Source organism: Leptodactylus fuscus, chromosome 10 (genome assembly GCF_031893055.1).
Source record: "Leptodactylus fuscus isolate aLepFus1 chromosome 10, aLepFus1.hap2, whole genome shotgun sequence".
NCBI lineage: Eukaryota > Metazoa > Chordata > Amphibia > Anura > Leptodactylidae > Leptodactylus > Leptodactylus fuscus.
In genome coordinates, this window is record NC_134274.1 from 19496820 (window position 1) to 19519892 (window position 23073).

The window sequence follows — 23073 nt, forward strand, 5'->3', positions numbered from 1 at the left end:
AGTGTCATGATCAGTTTCAAATTTAGCATCAAAATCCTTGTCTGTGTTTGACAAGGAAAAAAATTCTGCTTCAAATTCCTGAAGCAGAAATTTTCTGGTTGACAAATTCAGCGTCAAATTTTACATCAATTTCCTACATGTGAATTCACCCTTAGTGTCTCGACACAGTCTATTCCTTTTTTTCCCTATATTGCTCCTTAATGCCCACACACTTTAATGCCTCCTTATTGCCCTAACAAAGTATATTGACCTCTAAGTGCCCCACACAGTATAATGTCCTCATAGAAGAATAACCTTTTACTGAAGTTATTTTACACACTTCTTCTAGTAAAGATACATAGTGCAAAAACAATATCAAAATAATATTTCTTATGGTTCATTGAGTCCTAAAATAGGGTTAAATAAATCAAATAAATTGGTATAATACAATTTGTAAAAAAAAAAATCTCAGCCATCGGTTATAAAATCGTACAACCCAGCTATTGCTATGAAAACTTTCACGGACATAAAAAATTATTTGTGCCGTTTAGGAAAAACCAAAGGAAATGAGAAAAGTCCTGGGAAGTTTTGAAAAACATTGCTTTGATGAACGGATCATAGAAATGAAATAGAACCCTGGAACCTCACTCATAATGTGCACTGGGTGCTACGACCTCTCAAGATTAAAAAGCACTCGAGAATTTATAGAGTTCTTCACTAAGGATTGAAAGTTGAAAAACAAAATTCAGCAATGCCCTTTACAAAGGCGGCTACAGTATATACACTCCATATGTTAGTTACCTCCCATGATGGCAGCCATTGTGTAAAATACAACAGGGTATTATGCCGGGGGTCATAAATCTTCAGACTCGTGACTATAACTATCATCATACTGTAATTTACTTTAGAAGATGTAGCATTGAAAGTCAATGTTTATAATATATACACATATATTTTTTAATTTCGGTAGTATTTGGGCTTTAATTTATTTTTGGACTTTGTAGTTACACAACAAACACACCATTAGAGCAGACATGATAAGCTGGCACCGCTTATTTTTTGTAGTTTGTGTCAGGCTTTGCTGTGTAGATAGTGACAGAGTGAGCAGAGTCATCTCATTATGATAAGAGGCCATCCACGATAATGACATCTCTGTTGTATTGTTGGAGGTCTACATAAGACATATAAACTAAACAGACATAATGGGACATATAAACTAAAACTGGCTAACCTTTAGACACTGCAAAGTTAGACTAGACAGTCTTAAACTGCACTAAATTTTCTAAACTGTCTGATGCTGTTTGATAATCTGATATACTTTTAGACTGTCTAGTGGAACTTTACAGCACTTATTAGGTGCCTTAGCTTCTGAATAAATTTTGGTGAAATGAATGAAATTTTGTTGCAACTTCCTAAATGTTGGCGCAATTTCTGGCTCACCATTTAGCATATTAAACTGCACCCCATTTTCAACAAGCTCCACCCACATTTCCTACAAGGTGCACAAACTTTTAGAAAGTGTCCAAAATGAGGTGTAAAACATGTACGCCAGTTTTTGTGGAGTTTTTGGCACAAGTTTATCTGCCCCTATATGTGTGCCTGTGCCAGTGAGGAAAATTTGGTATTCCTGAATTTCCCCAAGAGTGGTTGGAAAGAGAGAACTAGGTCCCAGGGATCACCCCAGACTGCCAAGGTGGAATGGATCAGAGACTTAAAAAACAGGTGAAGAGGCATAGCCACTCGTGTCCATGTATGTAAAATGCAGACGTGTGGAACCTGCTGCTTTGTATAAAAGCTCCTCCATGTTGCTAAGACCATTGCCTGTCCCTGTGCTTTCTATGAACCCACCATCAAGAGCACCTCGAAAGGCCAACACACGGGAGACACATAGCAAGACGTCAACAAACGGGAGATACGTAGCAAGACAAAAATACATGGGAAACACACGGGAGACATGTAGCAAGGGGATCTCAGGGCCTGCAAGAGAATTTGGCTTCAAAATGTCTTTGTGACTCGAATAGCCACCATATTGACACTCTGTGCCCTTTCCAAACTGGTAAGCCCAAGGTCATCTAAGCTATTCAGTGCCTTATAGGACATCTAAATCACTTCTCTATTTATACTCTTACGGCAAATTTACCCAACTATCTTCCTCATTGAACGCTCAAAAATAATTTATGATATTGTATATATTTATTATTTTCCATAATATCTTACATATAAATTTATCAAATGTTCAAACCAAACTAGTTTACAAGAAAGTTACGTTGGAAACTTTCTCCAGGCATGTGCCAACCCTGCATGGGACTGCTGACCTTATTACCATATTAATAAGACCGGCTGTTGTAGGGAAATGAAGATCCACTCTTCATTTGCATTGCATATGATGCAATACAATGTATCTGGCACAAGGATCCTCAGAGGATTGGAAGTTTACAAACTTCAGAAAAGAACAGATAAGTATGAAGACGCTCCAAACCCGGACAAAGGCTAGGGGTCCATGGAGCAATGTCTACAGTCTTGCAAAGATCTGATGCGGATTCTAGGGATAATATTCAATCTATCTGCCTGAATTCCTGCAAGATGGCGCTCATTCACATATCAAGGTGAATTTAGATTTTGGTTTTGTTATTTTGTAGCATCTTCTCCTTAGCGGGTGTTACGAGTGAGGAACGCAGCTTGTCATTGCTGGGAAATAAAACACATTTCCTGGCTTGCAATTGTTCTAAGCCTAAGAGTGATGGCTCCATCTGCCGTGTTGTTTCTCCTATGCTGGTGTTAAAAGACCTATTGTTTGCAAATAATCCAGCGGAAAAGTAAATCATAAAGGTTTCGCTAATACAGTGATAATAGGAGTATATCCCAGCGAAGAGAGAAATCATAAAAAGGCAATTTAAAGGGCATTTTCCACTAAAATACAATGCAAAAAATAACCAGTAAAGAAATATAATTTGGGTCATTTTCTTTTTTTTGCTTTTCATTTTTATCAATTTAGTTAGTAATGCTGGATTGTTTTTTATATCTTGCGGTTTACCAGGATTGAACAGTAAGGTTGTGCCTAAATTTGCTCTTAAGTGGTATTTAAAGAGGACCTGTCACAAAGTCTAAAAAAGCCAAATGACGGTGCCTACCTCATTGGATAGGCCTTGTCGCCCTGAGCATTTTGGTGCTTTATTTATCCAAATGCATTCAGCCATTCCTAAGCTATAAGCCTTTTAGTGTTTGTACAAATTAAGGTATACTAGCTAAGTGGTTCCTCTGGGGCGGGGTCATGCAGTGTCACCGCCCACCTGTCTAGTATATTCAAATTTGCATCATTTAAAGGGATGAACGTATTTAGATAAAAAAAAGACATCAAAATGCTCAGGGTGACAGCGCCGATCAGATGATGTAAGTCACTGGTAGAGATGGCCATATTCGTTTTGACAATCTCCAGAGGAGCAAACTCGGGGGTCTCCAGGGGACATAAGTAAAAATTACAAATTATTAAATTCCCATTGTCTCACCTCTCTTGGGTTCTTGCAGTGTCCTGCAGTTTTAGTGGCAGGGCTGGGATCCCTTATTGTCAAGATCATTTACTATAATTTGCCACAGAAATTGACATGAATTTTAGTTTAACTCTGCAATCTTACTGGTGCAGATTTGCGAGTGTAGCGGACACACCTAAATCATTGAGTATATGTCTCCTAATGAATTAGGCACATCTTCATATCTGGTGCCCACAGGATCAAGAATAGAGTGTGAAACATCACTATTGATAAGTCTCCACCGATGTATTTTTGTTTCTCTGTTATTCCTCCTGGAAATAACTGAATAAATTGATGATTCCCCTTCTCACTAGGGTGTGACTTTACCGCTAATGAACATTTACAAATACAGAAAAAAAACAACTAAAGCTACAGAACCAAATAAAGAAATATGACAGAGTTGCTCCTTGGGGGAGGTCCTACTGATACTGAGAACATCTACGTCAATGAGCTTTACCTGTAGGCGATGTCTGCATTCCACTTGTATGGGGTATCCGGCTCCCATGCATTCTGTGAACCAGGAGATATCTAGGATCTGATATGCATTTGTCATAGTCAGTTTTGCGGATTGCAGCCACTCCAGCACTTCAATCCCAGTATTGTTCTCGGCCACAATATGAGTTACTGAATCTCTGAAAGATAGATATGTACAGTATAGTAATATTAAATGAAATACTGTCCACAAAAAAACCCATTCAGGATGCACACAGTAATTTTTATACCCCTGTAGTAGTGTTTCCCGGCCAGTTGATGAGATACCCTATGTGGTTCCCCAGATATTGGAAGCTCCATACACATTTCTGCCTCTTTGGCACCAGGAACCTCAATATCATCACTGATGGTAAACCAAATTCCTGGCAGTTACCACTATGGTATAAGCCATATTATATGGTTGTAGATTTGATGTACTTGCCATATTGAAGGATCTCTGCCTATAGTAACACCCCTGCAGAACCCTGTATTGGAAACACTTCTCAAGACACCTCCATATCTTTGTTCTTTACCTACAGAGATAAGTGTCTCTTAGGGTTCTGTCTATATATTTGAAAACAAATTATAAAGGACAACAGAACCTCTAGACTGCAATAGACTGCAGCTGAGGTCCACAGGCTCCAGGAGGGCAGCCGCCTGCCTGAGCAATGCAGCAGTTATAAAAGCCGCAATGCACACCGTACCAGTTAACTCACAGGCACAGTTAGTGTGTACGGGCTGAAATGCGAACTACCAGTTAACGGCACTGGGTAGTTGTGTTTGTGCAGTGCTAGTGTGAACAGGCTGCAATCAACTTCCACCCAGTTAACCTCACTGGGAAACTGCACCTGTGTGTAGATACTATTAAGTAAAGGCTGTCAGGGGTTAAACGTCACCGCTGGTCAGCAACACAAAAATGCTCCACAACCGCTCGGAGCTACCGTGTCAATACACGGATGATGGTGTATTTACAGACCCCTAAAGGGGTAGTGGGTTTAGTGACAACTGACTAGCCCGTTACTATCAAGGCGTAGCCACACCACGTCAGATTCCTGCTGGCAACGCCATGGGCTGGAACAGAGACTACTGCTCCGAAGCCCCTAGACAGGCAAGGTGCCTTGCAGCGGAAATGACCTTAGGTCCCTTTGTCAGGAGAGGTCCGTACAGTAAGCTTTACTGGTCCCTACCGGCAGTGCCCTGGTTGGGGCCAAGGAAAACAATCCTATCAGCCTAGTCTGGCACCTGCCTAACACCGAAACCTAGCCCTGACTCCTGTCTCATAGACAATTTAGTCAAAGAGTGAGCACCCGGCGGGCGTGAACTCAAACTATAAAAAGGCAAGTCCCCACCCACATGACCTCACTGAGCATGCTCAGTAAGGGAAACATGGGACTTAGAATCCGAGCGGCTCCAAAAGGTCCGAGCATGCTCAGTAGGGGAAACATGGGACTTAGACTCCACACACCTCACTGCATGACGCCGAGGGCGAGAGTTGGATTGACCTGCAGGTGGCGCTGTGCGCTGGGAGGAAATCCTGTGGAACCCCATCCTAACAGTGTCCTTTTAAAGGGAACCTTTCACCAACTCCAACTCTTTGCATTATTAATAGGTGCCGCTCCACTGATTCCGGTGCAGTTGAAAGTTCTCTCTCATATACAGTCCTATGAAAAAGTTTGGGCACCCCTATTAATCTTAATCATTTTTAGTTCTAAATATTTTGGTATTTGCAACAGCCATTTCAGTTTGATATATCTAATAACTGATGGACACAGTAATATTTCAGGATTGAAATGAGGTTTATTGTACTAACAGAAAATGTGCAATATGCATTAAACCAAAATTTGACCGGTGCAAAAGTATGGGCACCTCAACAGAAAAGTGACATTAATATTTAGTAGATCCTCCTTTTGCAAAGATAACAGCCTCTAGTTGCTTCCTGTAGCTTTTAATCAGTTCCTGGATCCTGGATAAAGGTATTTTGGACAAACAATTCAAGTTCAGTTAAGTTAGATGGTCGCCGAGCATGGACAGCCCGCTTCAAATCATCCCACAGATGTTCAATGATATTCAGGTCTGGGGACTGGGATGGCCATTCCAGAACATTGTAATTGTTCCTCTGCATGAATGCCTGAGGATTTGGAGCGGTGTTTTGGATCATTGTCTTGCTGAAATATCCATCCCCGGCGTAACTTCAACTTCGTCACTGATTCTTGAACATTATTCTCAAGAATCTGCTGATACTGAGTGGAATCCATGCGACTCTCAACTTTAACAAGATTCCTGGTGCCGGCATTGGCCACACAGCCCCAAAGCATGATGGAACCTCCACCAAATTTTACAGTGGGTAGCATGTGTTTTTCTTGGAATGCTGTTTCTTTTTGGACGCCATGCATAACGCCTTTTTTTATAACCAAACAACTCAATTTTTGTTTCCAAAATGAAGCTGCCTTGTCCAAATGTGCTTTTTCATACCTCAGGCAACTCTATTTGTGGCGTACGTGCAGAAACGGCTTCTTTCTCATCACTCTCCCATACAGCTTCTATTTGTGCAAAGTGCGCTGTATAGTTGACCGATGCACAGTGACACCATCTGCAGCAAGATGATGCTGCAGCTCTTTGGAGGTGTCTGTGGATTGTCCTTGACTGTTCTCACCATTCTTCTTCTCTGCCTTTCTGATATTTTTCTTGGCCTGCCACTTCTGGGCTTAACAAGAACTGTCCCTGTGGTCTTCCATTTCCTTACTATGTTCCTCACAGTGGAAACTGACAGGTTAAATCTCTGAGACAACGTTTTGTATCCTTCCCCTGAACAACTATGTTGAACAATCTTTGTTTTCAGATCATTTGAGAGCGGGCTGTCCATGTTCGGCGACCATCTAACTTAACTGAACTTGAATTGTTTTGTAGAAAGAAATGGTCCAAAATACCTTCATCCAGGATCCAGGAACTGATTAAAAGCTACAGGAAGCGACTAGAGGCTGTTATCTTTGCAAAAGGAGGATGTACTAAATATTAATGTCACTTTTCTGTTGAGGTGCCCATATTTTTGCACCGGTCAAATTTTGGTTTAATGCATATTGCGCATTTTCTGTTAGTACAATAAACCTCATTTCAATCCTGAAATATTACTGTGTCCATCAGTTATTAGATATATCAAACTGAAATGGCTGTTGCAAACACCAAAATATTTAGAACTAAAAATGATTAAGATTAATAGGGGTGCCCAAACTTTTTCATAGGACTGTATGTATATATATATATATATATATATATATATATATATATATATATATATATATATATATACTAGCTATAACCCGTAACTTCCGCCCACAGCCTGCCCTGCACCAATAGGAGGAGCATGGACAGACCAGCGCTGGCAGAATGCCAGCTTGTACAGCCGAGCCCGGAGGGGTGTTTGGAGGGTGACGGTGGCAATTTGGGGTGAGTGACCCACATTTAAAAGTAGACTATTCGACTTTTGTGGGAAATATGTCGGTGTGTGAAATTTCACCCAAATCCATTCAGCCGTTTGGCTGTGATTGAGGAACAAACATCCAAATATCCAAACACACAAACCCACAAACCCAAAAACTCACAAACATTCACCTGTATAATATTAATAGGATTTATACCTATGTGCAGATAGTGATCAAAAACCCTATGAGATGTTGCAAAGTATTGTACATTGTATTCTCACTGCATTGATAGAGTTATACATTGTCCAGATAAACAGTGTACACAGCACCTTATAGCTAAGCCCATAATACACCCAGATACCAGTCCTCATCACAGAGCTGACAGCATGTTACATCTGTATACTCTCATGTACTGTGAGAGTGATGCTGCCCTCTGCTGGAAACATCCAAAGCATCCAGTAATGTTAGACCAGGCGGCAATGATACCAGATCCTGTACATGTTCTCATTAAACAAGGTTGCACATGCATATTAATTTCAATTTTATTTTCACTAATTGCTGGAAACTTCACTGATTTCTCTTCCTCTATTAACCCTTCCACTGCCAGCACAAGTCACGTTGGTTCACCACTGCTGCCCTTGTCTTTAATGACATGTCTACATGACTCCAGGCCATACACAGAGATCATTGATCCGTGCCCAGAGTGTGACCCTAGTTCCGAGGTGAATACCATATTATTTACCCCTTGAAGACCAGGACACTTTTTCACTTTTGCGCTTATTTTATGCTTTAGAACCAATTTGAAGGTATTTTTATATTATTGATTTTTCTTTAACTTTTAAAAAAAACTTTTATTGAGATTTTATTTACCCCAAATAGCATTTCATAAAAATAATCTACTAACAATTCTATTTCTGTAAGCATTTTTATTTTATATATATATATATATACACAGTATGGACATCGGACTAGCTAACCATACAAGGTAAGGGCCCTGACTACATCGGAGGTACATCAAGGTAAGGGCCCCCTCCGTCCCTTCCTTTGAATGTCACAATTACTCTTGATTATGACATTTAAAGGGATAAATAGTAGAGACCAGAGATTCCTCTGACCCCCCCATTAAAGTGGGGTACAGTTTTGTATTATAATGGTTGGCCCACTCCGGACCACAGGTATATTAGCAGTGCCCTTGCATTCAGCATGACTAGCATATTCATCATTGAATGGCAACCAGTTAAAGGGATCTGTCCTGGGCTTGACCACCCTATGAGATGCCCACTTTGATATCATTTGGTGGAAGGAAGCTCTTTCACCCAAGATCTGCTCTACACAAGTCCTTTCCATGTATTTATCATGTGATTCTCAAATAGTCACAGTGGCCCTATAACCAGGGCCAGAGTTTGGGGGAATTCTGGGAATTTTTACCAGCTGTCATGTCAAGTGTCTCAGCTTGTCCTATTATGCCACTATGAGTCTTCAAGGGGTTAATTACTCTCTAACACTTTCTATATGGCTCATTGCAGATACTGCCAGGGTGTATCAGGTCAGATTCCTCTGTACAACCACAGGGTCAAAACCACATTCCCTGTTCTGGTACCTCCATGCCACTGTGTTCTACTTCCCCAGCAATTGATAGCATGTCAGCACAGGGCTCTGCGTGGGCTGGCCTTAGCATTTGGCACCTCCTCCTTATGGATACAAGCAAGAAACCAATAACCCAGCCTGTGAGGAGCAGCACAGCTGAAAACTGTCAACCCATTAAGAAAGGCAGTGAAGGCCACAGCCAGATACCACAGGGCACAAACAGATGCAAAACGTATCTAAAGGAATCTAAATATACAGGATCCTACTTCTCTACCCAGCAGTCATCTTTCTTTTCTGTACTGTGTTGCTAGGGAAGATTGTGTATGGCATCTGTATTTGCCACATGGCTATTGCTTGAAGGTTATGATGCCTACCAGCCAAATCTTGGCTGTGTTAGTGCAGTAAGTCAGTAGTTTGAGATGCAGAGCCTGTGAGGGCTTAGGCGGGGTATTTTATCCTGATACTTTCCTTACCCAGTTGCCTGTGATTGTTTTAGGGGGCATTCACACGGAGTAACGCAGCACAACAACTCACATGAAAATCAGCACTGCAAAACAGAATCCCATTGAGCTCAATGGGTTAGATTTAACGCGCATAACATATTGAAATCAATAGGTTAAAAAGCCTCCCATTGGTTTCAATGTGCTACCTGCGTTAAATGGAACCCATTGAAGTCAATGGGATTCTATTTTGCAGTGCTGATTTTTACGCGAGTTATTGTGCCAGAATCAGGGCTGCATTACTCCGTGTGAATGCCCCCTTAGTACCCAAGGCTCTGTGTTTGTTGTACTCTCTCTAAATAACTTTCCCAGTTTTTTGCTGACTCCCCTGATACTCCCCTGCAATACTACAGTTTTCTTATACAATAGGTCCAGTTCTGCTTCTTTGCTGCCAGACTACAGCTTTGTTATACAACTGTTCCAGCTCTGCTTATTCACTGCAAGCCCATACAGCTTTGTTATACAACTGGTCCATTCATCTTTATTTCTTTACTGCAATACCACAACTTTTGCTATATAACTAGTCCATCTCTACTTCTTTCCTGCAATACCACAGCTTTGTTATACAACTGGTCCAATTCTGCTTCTTTCCTGCAATACTTACAGCTTTGATATGCAACTAGTCCAGCTCTGCTTCTTTCCTGCAATACCACAACTTTGCTATACAACTGGTTGGTCCAGCTCTGCTTCTTTCCTGCAATACCACAACTTTGCTGTACAACTGGTCAGTCCAGCTCTGCTTCTTTCCTGCAATACCACAACTTTGCTATACAACTGGTCGGTCCAGTTCTGCTTCTTTCCTGCAATACTTACAGCTTTGCTATACAACTGGTCCAGCTCTGCTTCTTTCCTGCAATACCACAAATTTGCTATACAACTGGTCGGTCCAGCTCTGCTTCTTTCCTGCAATACCACAGCTTTGCTATACAACTGTTCCCGCTCTGCTTCGTTCCTGCAATACTTACAGCTTTGCTATACAACTGTTTCACCTCTGTTTCTTCACTGCAATACCACAGCTTTGCTATACAACTGTTCCAGCTCTTCTTCTTCCCTGCAATACCACAGCTTTGCTATACAACTGGTCCAGCTCTGCTTCTTTCCTGCAATACCACAGCTTTGCTATACAACTGAGCCAGCTGTTTCTTTCCTGCAATACCACAGCTTTGCTATGCAGCTGGTCCAGCTCTGTTTCTTTCCTGCAATACCACAGCTTTTCTATACAACTGGGCCAGCTCTGTTTCTTCCCTGCAATACCACAGTTTTGCTATACAACTGGTCCAGCTCTGCTTCTTTCCTGCAATACTTACAGCTTTGCTATGCAACTGGTCCAGCTCTGCTTCTTCACTGCATAACTACAGGGTTGTTAGATTACTGATCCAGCTCTGCTTTTTTGCTTCAAGACTATAACTTTGTACAAAGCCATTTACCAAAAATCTTCCTCCAATGGAAAAAACCCTTTTAATACAGATATATTATGTAGTCATTGGAATATATGTCTAGTGCTGTATACCCCTTTAATACAGAGTTATAAATCCATTGGAATATATGTGTAGTGCTGTATACCCCTTTAATACAGAGTTATAAATCCATTGGAATATATCTCTAGTGCTGTATACCCCTTTAATACAGAGTTATAAATCCATTGGAATATATCTCTAGTGCTGTATACCCCTTTTAAACTTGATCACTAAGGCCATAGTTGCCATAATGCGCTATCTTTGCCTACTCACTATTTACCATAATCTTCTTTCCATGCAAATCAGCACAAATCCCAGCATGCCGTGCAGTTCGGCAGCAGGTGTGATTGGTGCAGAGTATTGTGAGAGTTGCGGGCAACAGCTGGTAACACACACATTGCCAATCTCTATAATTTCCTTCTCTTTTAACAGCAGATTCCATAACCAGAATAATTGTACACCGCTATTTTATGTACAAGCGAATCTCTCAGTAAATAATGAATAATTAAAGGAACAGCTTTTGGACAACAGGAGTCCTTGTTAATTTATGAATCTCCCACTTCCAACAAAGATGTGTCGCTGCCGCCGATCTCGAATGGAAATTTTTGCTTTTGTGCTGATTTTTTATTATTGAAAAGCACTTCTATGTTTCCTCAGCCATTTCTCTTGTAGAGTAAATCTAACCTGCCAGCAAGAACAAATTGTGCACATTTCTCTTATTCTTAATGAGTTCATAAAAAGTCATGAAAATATTAATATTTTAAGATATATTTATTCCTCCTAGGAAACGCTTTCAATCCGAGGTGATATTTTTTAAAAGCTTTTCTCACAAATAAGTCTAGTTTCCTTCAATGGCTTTAGAAAATGTTCTATTCTGGCTAGAAAGTGAGAAAAGACTGTGCTGGGCAGAGACAGAAATGGAGAACGCAGTAGATAAAGAGTTCACTGGACAGAGACGACAGAGACAGAGAATGTACTGGACAGAGAAAGAGACAGAGAATGTACTGAAAAAAGAGTTCACTTCATAGAGACAGAGAATGCACTGGACAGAGAAAGATTTCACTGAACAGAGACAGACAATGTTCTGAGCAGAGACAGAAATTGAGAATGCTTCAGAAAAAGAAATAGAGTTCACTGGACAGACACAGATACTGTACTGGAAAAAAAGAGTTCACTGGACAAAGGCAGAGATGGAGAAACGTCTGGACAGGGGCAGAGACAGATATATAATGTACTGGACAGAGACAGAGAATTTACTGGAAAGATACAGAGGAGGAGAATGCACTGGATAGAGAAACATATTGCACTGGGCAGAGAAAAAGAGTTCCCTGGACAGAGACAGACAATGCACTGGACAGAGACTGAGATGGAGAAACATTGGGATTGGGGCAGAGACATGGAAGTACAATACACTGGAAAAAGACAGAGAGTCATGCTAGACAGAGATGGAAAAAGCACTGGACTGAGACAGAGAATGCACTGGATAGAGAGAATGTGCTGGACAGAGGTGGAGAATGCACTGGAGATGCAGAGATAGAGAATGCACTGGACAGAGAATTCTATGGGCAGGTACAGAGACAGAGATGTAGAATGTAGGAGACAGAGAATACACTGGATAGAGACAGAGATGGAGAAAGCACTGGTCAGAGAGAGAATGCACTGAACAGAGAGAGAAAGTCCACTGGATGGGGCAGAGACAGAGAAGTAGAATGCACTGGACAGAGCCAAGTAATATGCTGGACAGGGAAAGAGAATGCACTAAACATAAAGAGAGTGCTGGACAGAGATAGAGAATATGCTACACTGAGACACAGAAACCCCTGGACAGGGGCAGAGACAGGGATGTAGAATCTACTGAACAGAGATAGAGAAGGTGCTGAATTTTGGGTTCTCTTTGTTGAAATCTTCAGAATAAACTGTGCGATAACACACCATATACAAGGAAAAGTTTAAGTCCCTCCTTTCCTCCTTCATTCTTTCCTACCTTTTCTTCTTTCCCTTTCTTCCCTCATTGCCTTCCTTTCTCCGTTGCTTTGCTTATATCTCTCCTCCTTTCCTCTATTGCTTCTCTTCATTCCAACAAAGATTTAGGTCTCCCCTTTCCTTCCCTTTTCCTTCAATTTATTTATTCTTTTTTCTCCCGTTTCATTTACTTTTCTTCTCTTCCCTTTCTTTATATGCATTCCCTTTTTTTATTCCATGCCTCCCTTTCATTTACCCTTCCATCTTCCTTTCCCTCCTTCCTTTCTCTTTCAACTCCTTCCCTTCATTTCTTCTATCATTTCCATTTTCTCTCTTCTTTCTCTCTGTTCTTCCTTCTTTCCTTTTCTTTCTTTCTTTCTTTTCTTCCTTTCTTCCTCTTCCTTTCCTACAAGCTAGCAGTCAGCCGTTACTGTATCTCCAGGAGAAGTCGTAGTCAGACACACATATAGAATTGCATACCAAATAAATGGTTTCCCATTTTGTTGGAGGAAGATTCAGTGAGCTATACCCTTCCCTCAGAGTGACTATCGATTCAGATGAATGGCTGTCCATGTGACAAATTCAACTGGTTGTTCGGGAGATCCCATACTAGCTCAGTGAGGGTGGGACAAAGCCCTATTTCACCCATGGAAAAATTCAAAGCGGACAATATACTGCATACATACATATACACCAGTCTGTAGACTTCTAAGATTATCAGAGATGTATACCAGTACACAGGACATCCAGAATTAGAAATCCTTCCTTTCTATGTATTGTTGCCTTTGAATTCACTTTTGACTCTGGCTCTTAAAATATATCGATAACTGCAGAATTTGATCCAAAAAACACAACATATGAACCTCCCCTTTAAGTCGTCTTTTCACAATATCCCTCCCTATAAGAAACTTCAGTTTAATGTTTGTTACGATCCGGCAGTCATTCTTGTTACCGTCTCCAGTAAATACCACAACCCGCTATGATTTTTCCTGTTGTAAGAAAAATCAGTTGGAGATAGAACGGCTGTTTCCTGTGGTTTATCTACATTATATAAAATATTCGCATTAATTGTTAATTTGATACACAGGCGGCAAGACTGGGAATATTGCCATATCCAGAGCTCGCACCGTAGTAGTGTAAGCGCTGCCGTTGCTGATCGCAGTGCTCCCCCGGTACCTGTACAGCTGTGTCTGCTATTTGGCAAAGAGAACAAAATATATAAAGCTCCCTCAGCTAAACACAGCGAAAAAGACAAGACTCTAGATAAAAAGTACAAAATAACAGATGCTTCCAAATTGTACACAGCAACTTACAACGTGACCTGCTTTCTTCTGTTTATTGTCCCGGAAGGTGAAACCTACTTATGGGATTTAGGCCTTGTTCTGAACTTCAAAGGGTTACCAACTTTTAGATATCGATAGTTATCCTTAAAGGAGTTTTTCATGTATTTTAAATTGATGTCCTATCCTTTAGAAACTGGGATGGCATCAGCACTCGGCAAACTTGGGCAGATGTCGGGATCCAATGAGCTCAGGGGGCCACTGGTCAGCAGAGAAAAACATCAGTTTTATTAGCAAAGTCCTTGCTAAACTTGCTGCTGTCTGTCTGCAACCCCCTGTGTCCTAAGGTTTCCCCTCTCTGACCTGTGACCCCTCAGTAGCTATTGTGTTCTCCAAGTGATGTATAGTACTTCTGTAATTGTGAGTGACCACAAACAAGATAAGCAGGGAAAGTTTTGATCCTGTTACACTTAATGTTGTATACGTATGATAATAATATTGATCTATACATCCAACCAGTCATTCATTACAGTACTGTATGAGTAAGACTAGATTCACACTTTTCAGTTTGTTGCTCTGACAATGACAGACCCTGAACCCTCTATTTGCATCCACCAAAATTCACTGCATTGTTAAAAAGACCAAAACTTTCTTTGTCCACTTAAAATCACTGGTTGTATCTGATTGGGCCTCTTACCAAGATTGACAGGAGGCACACTGAGACTCTGTGGCCATAGGAAGGAGACCTGCTCCGCACTTCCGCTTTACAGGCAGACCTATCCCAAAACTCACTTCCACTTCACAAGACATTAATTTTAGATCAGCAGGGGTACAACTGTCAGGACCCCCACAGATCAGCTGTTTCTAGGGGCAAGCAGCATTGTTTAGAAAGCTGGGTACTGCGCTGCTCATATGCCATACTGTACTTTTAGTAGCAGTGGTTATGGGTAGTGCATTTGTATCCTATTGACTTGAAGGGAACACCACTGCAGTGCCCCTAGTAAAAGTGCAGCCAGTAAGTAGCCCAGCGGCTGTATTGTAAACAATACTACACAATCCAGTGGGCAGTCTGACATAGTGATTGACAACTACACTTATACTGCAAAGAATGTCAATCATTGAATGAAACCGCTCCCTAGACTCATAAACCCGGAATGAGCATGGATTAAAATCAATATGTTTCAAGTTCTATTGAATTATATAAGAACTAAGCTGCAGTAACTCAACATGACCACTACACAGAGAACAGCGCTATCTGCTTCCAGCTCTGTTCTTCATATATTGCTTCCATAAGAACTAAGTTGTAGTAACTCAACATGACCACTACACAGAGAACAGCGCTATCTGCTTCCAGCTCTGTGCTCCATATATTGCCTCCATAAGAACTAAGTTGTAGTAACTCAACATGACCACTACACAGAGTACAGCACTATCCGCATCCAGCTCTGTTCTCTATACATTGGCCCCATAAGAACTAAACTGCAGTGTCTCAATATGATCACTACACAGAGAACAGCACTATCTGCTTCCAGCTCTGTCCTCCATACTTTAGTTCCATAAGAACTAAGCTGCAGTAACTCAATATGACCACTACACGGAGAACAGCGCTATCTGCTCCCAGCTCTGTTCTCTATACATCAGCTACTGAAAGTAACTGGCAGGGGCCCTAGGTGTCAGGTCTCCACCAGTCTGACATTGATGACTTATCCTGAGCATAGGTTATCAATATCTCCCTGGAAATCCCCTTTAATCTACCAAGGGGTCAGTCTCAGGATGGGTGGAACACTGTGCAGCATGGTGTACAATATATACCATATAATGTATTGCTACAAAGTACACATAACCGTACGTACAAGGCTGTAGGGAATTTCAACCTTCTTGGTGTCTTTGTAGCTGGTCAGTAGACATGTCAGCCTGTGCCTGCTGTTTTACGGACAGAATACAAGCTGCCTACTCTACAGTTAAATGAAGGTGTCCCTGTTGTTGGGAATATATTAATGTATTAGATTCTTACCTTAGTTCATTCTCAATTTGGAATCCTCTTTTCCTTCCAAGTTCCATCAGAAAATTCCTCCTGCTTGTGCCCATCTTCCTCTCCAAAAGATACAAAACTATTCCTTTAAATTTGACCTCGTAGCGGTAAAATGAAGAGGTAACATGGACAAGCTTGGGTTTCTTTTTTCTAGGCATCAGGGCTGGTGTGGCTAGGTCCATGGTATCAGCTCAATGCCAGTGCAGTGCTGACTGTGCCCACTCTCCTCCTGGCAGCTGCTTTCTTCTATCTCCACCACCCATGTAGTTCAGTTTTCCTGGCAGGTTGGTGGTTTGTTTGTACCAGATCTTGTACATCTGCAGAGATATTCTCTACATTTAACAGAAAGTAGAATTATTTTATATCAGTAAATATCTTAACAGATGTTCTTTCTAATCTACGGCACTGGCCTAGTTACACGGAAGAACATGGGGGAAATCTCTATATCAAGCATTTCTGTAATGTGATGCTGTGACACTGTTATGTTATATAAAAAGCGAAGATCTCAAAGTCGACAAGAGACGCCATATTTCAACAAGTAGCAAACCAAAATGACCAACCTACATAGATGGTCAGCCTTCGACTGGGCCCCAGTGCAAAGTATGTAATGGGGCCCCACTTGTCATGTGCTATGTATAATGCTGATATCTTCTTATGTTGTAGAGAGGTCAATGGGCCGACTGAAGCTCCAGAACCTGGTAGATTAAACCGCTATAGCTAGGTTCCTGCATTGACCTTCTTCTATAGGTCACCCTGGAGTTCTAGCCTTATTTTATTGTCTGGATGGAGAGCTTTTTTTTAGTGGTAGGCCCATCTAAGACATTTATGGCTTTCCTACAGGATATGCCATCAATATCCGATAGGTCCCAGAAGTAGGATCTTCAGAAGGTGGTCCTAAACACCGTCACTCTGATTGGAGAGGTGGCTGAACATGCACTACTTTCGCCATTCATTTCCAGGGGAGTTCCATTTTGAGATGGTATATCCTTCTTACTGAGTAGTCACACAATTTGGTACATGTAAATAAGGGATACGATGTCGGACATGCAGGAGAGGCTGCACTGGCAGTTTGCTTTGAAGACCCATTCAAATGAATGAACGGAGACCTAGTGGGCAGAAAGGGGCACAAGTGGGAATACCCCCTAACCTGTCAACCCTAAGAAAGCCTTCTATTTGTTCTTCTGTGCTCCTGTGCTCACATTTTATGTTCAGTTCACACTAGTGCTTGGGTTTGTGTTCTTTGGTTGCGCCGGAAACCCAATCCACTTAAAAAGAGGTGAAACACAGAAACCTGCGAACCCCATAGACTATAATCGGGTCCGCTGGCTTTCTGCCCAATTTCCTCACGAAAAATGCAGAGAGAAGTCCTGCTTCCACATTTTCCTAGCGGAATCAGGGACAGAATCCCCATAAGGAGCACGAGCGCTGGTGTGAACCCAACCTTGCATACCCAATTTTTTTTGGCGTTCCTTGACCATTTCTGTCCCATCGTTTGAGCAATCCCTAGGGTCTCCTCCCCCAATCCCCGACTGATCAAATCCTCTTATATGTCACAAGTTATATATAATGGCAGATACTCCTTTACCTATTAGCAAAACCAAATCCCCAACTATCTCCAAAACAAAAATTTGTATTCCACATCCCGACATTACATCAATGAATATATTATGTGCCTTTTGAAAGTTTTATGCTCCTGCGGCGCCTTTGTACTTTTCGCTGGGTTATAACCCCTTTGAGCATGCTGATAATTTGTCATAGGAGAGATTGATACGTCTTAGATTGTTGTAAGGTAAAAACATGTTTGTTTGAGAACGTGTTGTCCTTGTCGCAGGATAAAATAAAGAGCTCCTCTCCATTTCACTGACGCTGTTCCCTTTCTTCTCACTGTCATACTTTGTACAGTCTTTCTGTTATTTATGGCTCCTTGGAGATGCTTGTGATTTCTCGTGGAGTCTCCGCTTTATATTTGTTGCTAAGTGTTTTGCCTATTATTGCTTCACTCTCTCCATGGTGTCTCAGTGCTTAGAAATAATTTTGACGTTCTGCCTCATCCTTTTGGGAGCTGTCTCGGTGGGATAGATTCATAATTTAAATGAATGCTAAAATATAGCGGCAACGCCGCGGTTCTGGGTTTCTGGGGTGTTTTTAATGTACACAGCACAGTAAATTTATCCACAGATAAAAAGAAGTAGCTGAATACCTATTACAAGAAGCCTGTCTCTGCGCCACGCGGTATACACCGAAGAAATGATTCACCTCCTACCTGACTACAACCTTTGATGGTAAAGCTTTGTAAGAACTTAGATCTAGAGCTGTGTTATCCGTACGATGAATCTTATACATCTTATATGTGTTTGTTATCATTCTGCTCAATGTAACCAAAGTTTTAACGTACGGTATCGTGTCTGACTACGACATCCTGACTACCTGACTATGACATCCCGACTACGACATCTTGACTATGACATGTCATGATGATAACCGCCGCTGTTTCATGTTGTCACATACTTGCCCACTTTTAGAAGTTGGCTTGTTGGAGAAAGGGTGAAAATTTTATATGACCAGGGACGTGACACCGCCTATATTGTGACATGACCGGCACATAAAGTGCCCTCGTGGTGTACAATATGTCCGAGAGCCTGGTAGATGCAGGAGCAAATCATTAGACATCTCAGGAAAGTTGGCAAATATGTATTAGCAAGGGCAATATACAGTATGTAGTAAAAAACTTCTAGGCCCCAAGTGCAAATCAGTACTAGGACCCCCACCATTTATATTAGAGGTGCCTTCCTATGTAGCGGTGTAGATTTTGGGTCCCCTTCAGGCTCCACGGCTTAGGTGTGCACTGAATGGACTTCTTAAAGAGGACTTCTCTCCACCTATCACCTCTCAATAGATCTCAAATTGGATTTTTTTCAATACGATGACAGTCTGTCTGGTGAGTCCAAGACAGATTCAGCAGATATTATAGAATGAGAGAAGAGTTTTGGAGGGAGGAAAAGAGCCTGTAAAGTGGAAAAAGAAGCATTTTTCGCTGACATATATTAAGTTTCTTTGTATTATATAAGTGGCAAGTACTCAAGGGGTATTATTTTTGGCAAACACCAGAGCATGAGGCACTTATGGGGGGTGGATTCATCAAGAATATTGTTTCATGCAACTGCCATAGGCCATTTTTAAGGCCCCACGGGACGTCTCGCTGCAAAGAAGCGCTGCAGGAAAAACCTGCGGTGGCAATGCATTGCAGTTCTTCCTGCAGCTCTTTAGACAGAAAGTACACGCCATTTTCCTTCACGGACCTTCTGTTACAATTATACCTATGAGGGAACCACTAGCATTTCCATAGGTATATTTGACATGCTGTCATCTCCAAAACTTTCTGAAATCGCGGCATGTCCGCAGAGCGGTTTTTACCGGAAAGTAGGCATGTGATTCGCTAGAATCCCTTCCACTTTGCCCTTGCTGTAAAACCCACGGATAGCACACTGACCCACACCAAGGGTCTGCAAGGGGCCTAAGGGCTAGTTCACACGTGAGTATAAGGGGAGGTTTTTGACAGCGGATTTCGCGTCCAAAACCTCCCCTTATAATGGTGGTCTATGGAGACCGCCGGGCTTCTGTTCTCCGCTAGCGGCGAGCTGCTGCTAGCGGAGAAAAGAAAGGACATGTCCTTTCTTCAGGCGGAAGCCGCGCAGTCTCAGTCGCGCGGCTTCCGCCCCCCGCAGCTCCCTCCTATGTCGGCTCATTCATTTGAGCCGACAGCAGAGGGTTAAGCCGCGACAGCGATGGTCGCGGCGGGCGGGTTTTGACAAGAGAGAGACGCGGCTCGCCGCGTCTCTCTCTGTGTCAAAACCCGCGCGGGCAGTTCACGTGTGAACTAGCCCTAAGTCAGTGCACATGAAGCTGATTTCCATCACTGCAAGAGATGATCAAGTAAATGGCACACGTACAGCGAGGCAAATAATCCGGATTTACATGTAAAACAGCAGTTGGATAAAAATGTAATTTCCAAAAACACAATTTTAAAAAAAATTTCTTTGAGGGATGTCTGCTATTTTTAAAAGCTGACCTTTGCATCTTAAGGTATACGACATACAAGCTAAGTCTTTGCCTTTCCTCTTCTTTGTGACTCAGTCAGCCCTTTCTCCTCTCGACTCCTATGATCTGCAAAAGTTTTTTTTCCGTACAAAGTCCCCAGTCTCTAATTATAATCTAGTTCAATAGCCAGAAACGGGCCGGCACTACACGCACACAGAGGCAGAAGATTAGCAACAGATGGCACGAAAGCATAAGATTCTGAGAAGGAGGAGACAGATTGCAAAATGCGAAATTCAACTGCTGTTTCATGGAAACAAAGCTCATCTGTTCTACGCGTTTGTCTAGATTTGCACTTTTGCTCTCTTTATGCTTCTTTCTTATCCCCCCGTGCACCAAAATGGAACGACTTCTTGCAAAAGCAAGACATACAGATCTAGGTCAGGTATCTGTGTCGCATAAGTGGTAAGGTTACCCTATAAGTGGCATTTTCATTCCGCATATTGTTTGACCTATTGTGTATTGTGTCTAGGGCAGGTGGATTTTGTAAATTACATCAAAAACTTCATGTGGTGAGAGCAATTCGTCATATTTGCCTACACTTCCACTTGTACATAGGATTCTATAAACCACAAACAAACACACAGTTAAAAACAGCACTTAACCTAAATTTAACACATTCCAAAGCCACCTACTAGTCTACATATCCTATACAGTGTCAATATATGTTCCTTTGTAGTTGTCAATTTAGATGGTTCGTTCTTATTAGAACCCCCTTCATCTTTGGACCCCCCCCACTTTAAAATATTTCTAAAATAATTTGTTTTCCCATACCCGTAACCAGCAGCGATCAGTGGTAATCCATAGAGGAGTCCAGTAGAAAGTGTTCAATCTACCTACAGCACAACCGCAGGTGGAAGAAGGTATTACAGCCGTTCATGTCATGCCAGAGACACTAATGCTCCTTTAAGATAAAACTCTAAAATTTCATCATGACTTCACTTAAACTCGTCTTTGCGAATTATCATCTACATTCTATAAGTACCCTAAAGGCAATGACATCACTTGTGTCATCACGTCTGTCAACATTCGTTGTGCCCACCTTGAACAAACTTTTTGGAATTGAAGAACACCAATAACAATACACCTATAAAGGGTTGACAGTCTGGATGAAACTGGCAGGAATTTCCATTTATATGAGACTTCCATTCTGCATACATTTAATAGTTCTCCAGCTTGTAATTTGTTTTCAGCGGTGCCATAACTTTTTATTGATAGGACACAGCAATTTTTTTTTTTTACATACACCCAGGACCAGGGAATAACATGATGCACTTCCAGCTGATGATAAAACTTCACAGATGGCAACAATAAAATACAAGAATACAGAAAATTATTGACAGTCATCGCAACTTGAGCCATTTAAAGTGTCACATATCGCCAGTAAAAGTCGAGTAGAAGTTGTTTACATGGCACAACCAGTTACTATGGACATTGAAAACTAAATTCTCTCCTGACCTTGAGAAAATGGCTGATCCAGTGTTGAGTATGGAGGTTGGGTAGGTTACTGTCAATCTCACTAAGATTTTATTCCTTTTATCTGGTTTCAATGAGCAACAAGTTCACTTTTTACTTCGAATAATTTTACATATACCGCTCAGTGAGGGAGATTTACTAAGCAGAAAGCAAAATTCTGGCATAATTTGCACCATAAATTATCCTTCCTTGCCTTGTAATTTAATTTTGAGGATAAACCACTGAAGATTTATCTTGTTTCGGGATCAGATGGTTTGGCCCAAAGATTTTTTCCCATTGAATAAATGTGTCATCAATCGGAATTGAAACTAATATATTTTGGGGTCGCTTCATACCCCAGTCTATTATAGGCCAAGGCCAAAGGGGTACTCGAACACATAATAAACAGCTATCTTACCTCTCCTCTCCTAGGCATCCTCGTGGTGGGTAGAACGCCATTGACATCCTCTTCAAGTCTACTGGGTGACATCACAGGCCCAATAATCATGTGGGGCATGCCAATTCCATAAGCCTTTAGTCAGGGGTCTGGAGTGACAAACCTAAAAAGTTTCGGGTTCAGATTGATCCCAAAATGTTTGTAGTATTTGGTTCAAATCAAGTTTATTTTTAACTGTTTTGCTCATCTCTACTGAAGATCAGTCCTCAGGATAGGGTATTGGCATTAAATTGGTGGGGTCAGTCTCCTGTTACCTCCACCGATCTTCTGATTGAAGATACCGCAGCACTCCAGAACAGACAGGGAATCAGGAGCAGCTTCTACACCAGTCTTAATAAAGTTCCCAACTGGCCTAAGGTGTTCCTGAATTATGAAGGGGCTCTGACCTCTTAACGACCTAACAGTTACATTAAATTTGCAAAATTCCTCCTGAAATTGTCACTTTTTTATTACAGATTTTGAATTTATTATTACATTTTATTTCAAGACCTTTACAAGACCTTGTATTTTGTGGGTACATAATCCTTTGCGATCAGTTTTTAGAATTTTTTGTTTTTGAGAGATGAGATGATCAAACAAACCTCAATTCTGGCACCTGAATTTTATGGCTTATCATGTAGAATAAATAATGTAGGGTTTGTTATGGATGTGCTGATGCCAATTGTGTTTTCTATTTTTTTTTTTTCATTAGCATGGGGGAAAATATTTTTATATTATATTTTTATATTTTGTATTTAATTTTTTTAATTTTTTATGTATAATGACTCGTGTGCTACAGTCAACATTGACCACAGCATATAAAGTGTTAAAATACAACTATGCTTCTGATCGCCCATGATATTCCCTGACCTG

The 23073-nt window shown here is 41.3% G+C and overlaps 1 protein-coding gene across 1 annotated transcript in view; it reads right to left on the reverse strand.

Annotated features, from left to right (window-relative positions):
• DNTT (DNA nucleotidylexotransferase) overlaps positions 1-16396 on the reverse strand; it is a 162329-nt gene extending 145933 nt beyond the window's left edge. Inside the window, exons 1-2 of the mRNA XM_075258488.1 lie at positions 16197-16396; positions 3964-4138 (exon numbers count right to left, since the gene is read on the reverse strand). Coding sequence (XP_075114589.1) covers positions 3964-4138; positions 16197-16396 — 375 coding nt within the window. The remainder of the gene's footprint in view (positions 1-3963; positions 4139-16196) is intronic.
• Between the last annotated feature and the right edge of the window lie 6677 nt (positions 16397-23073).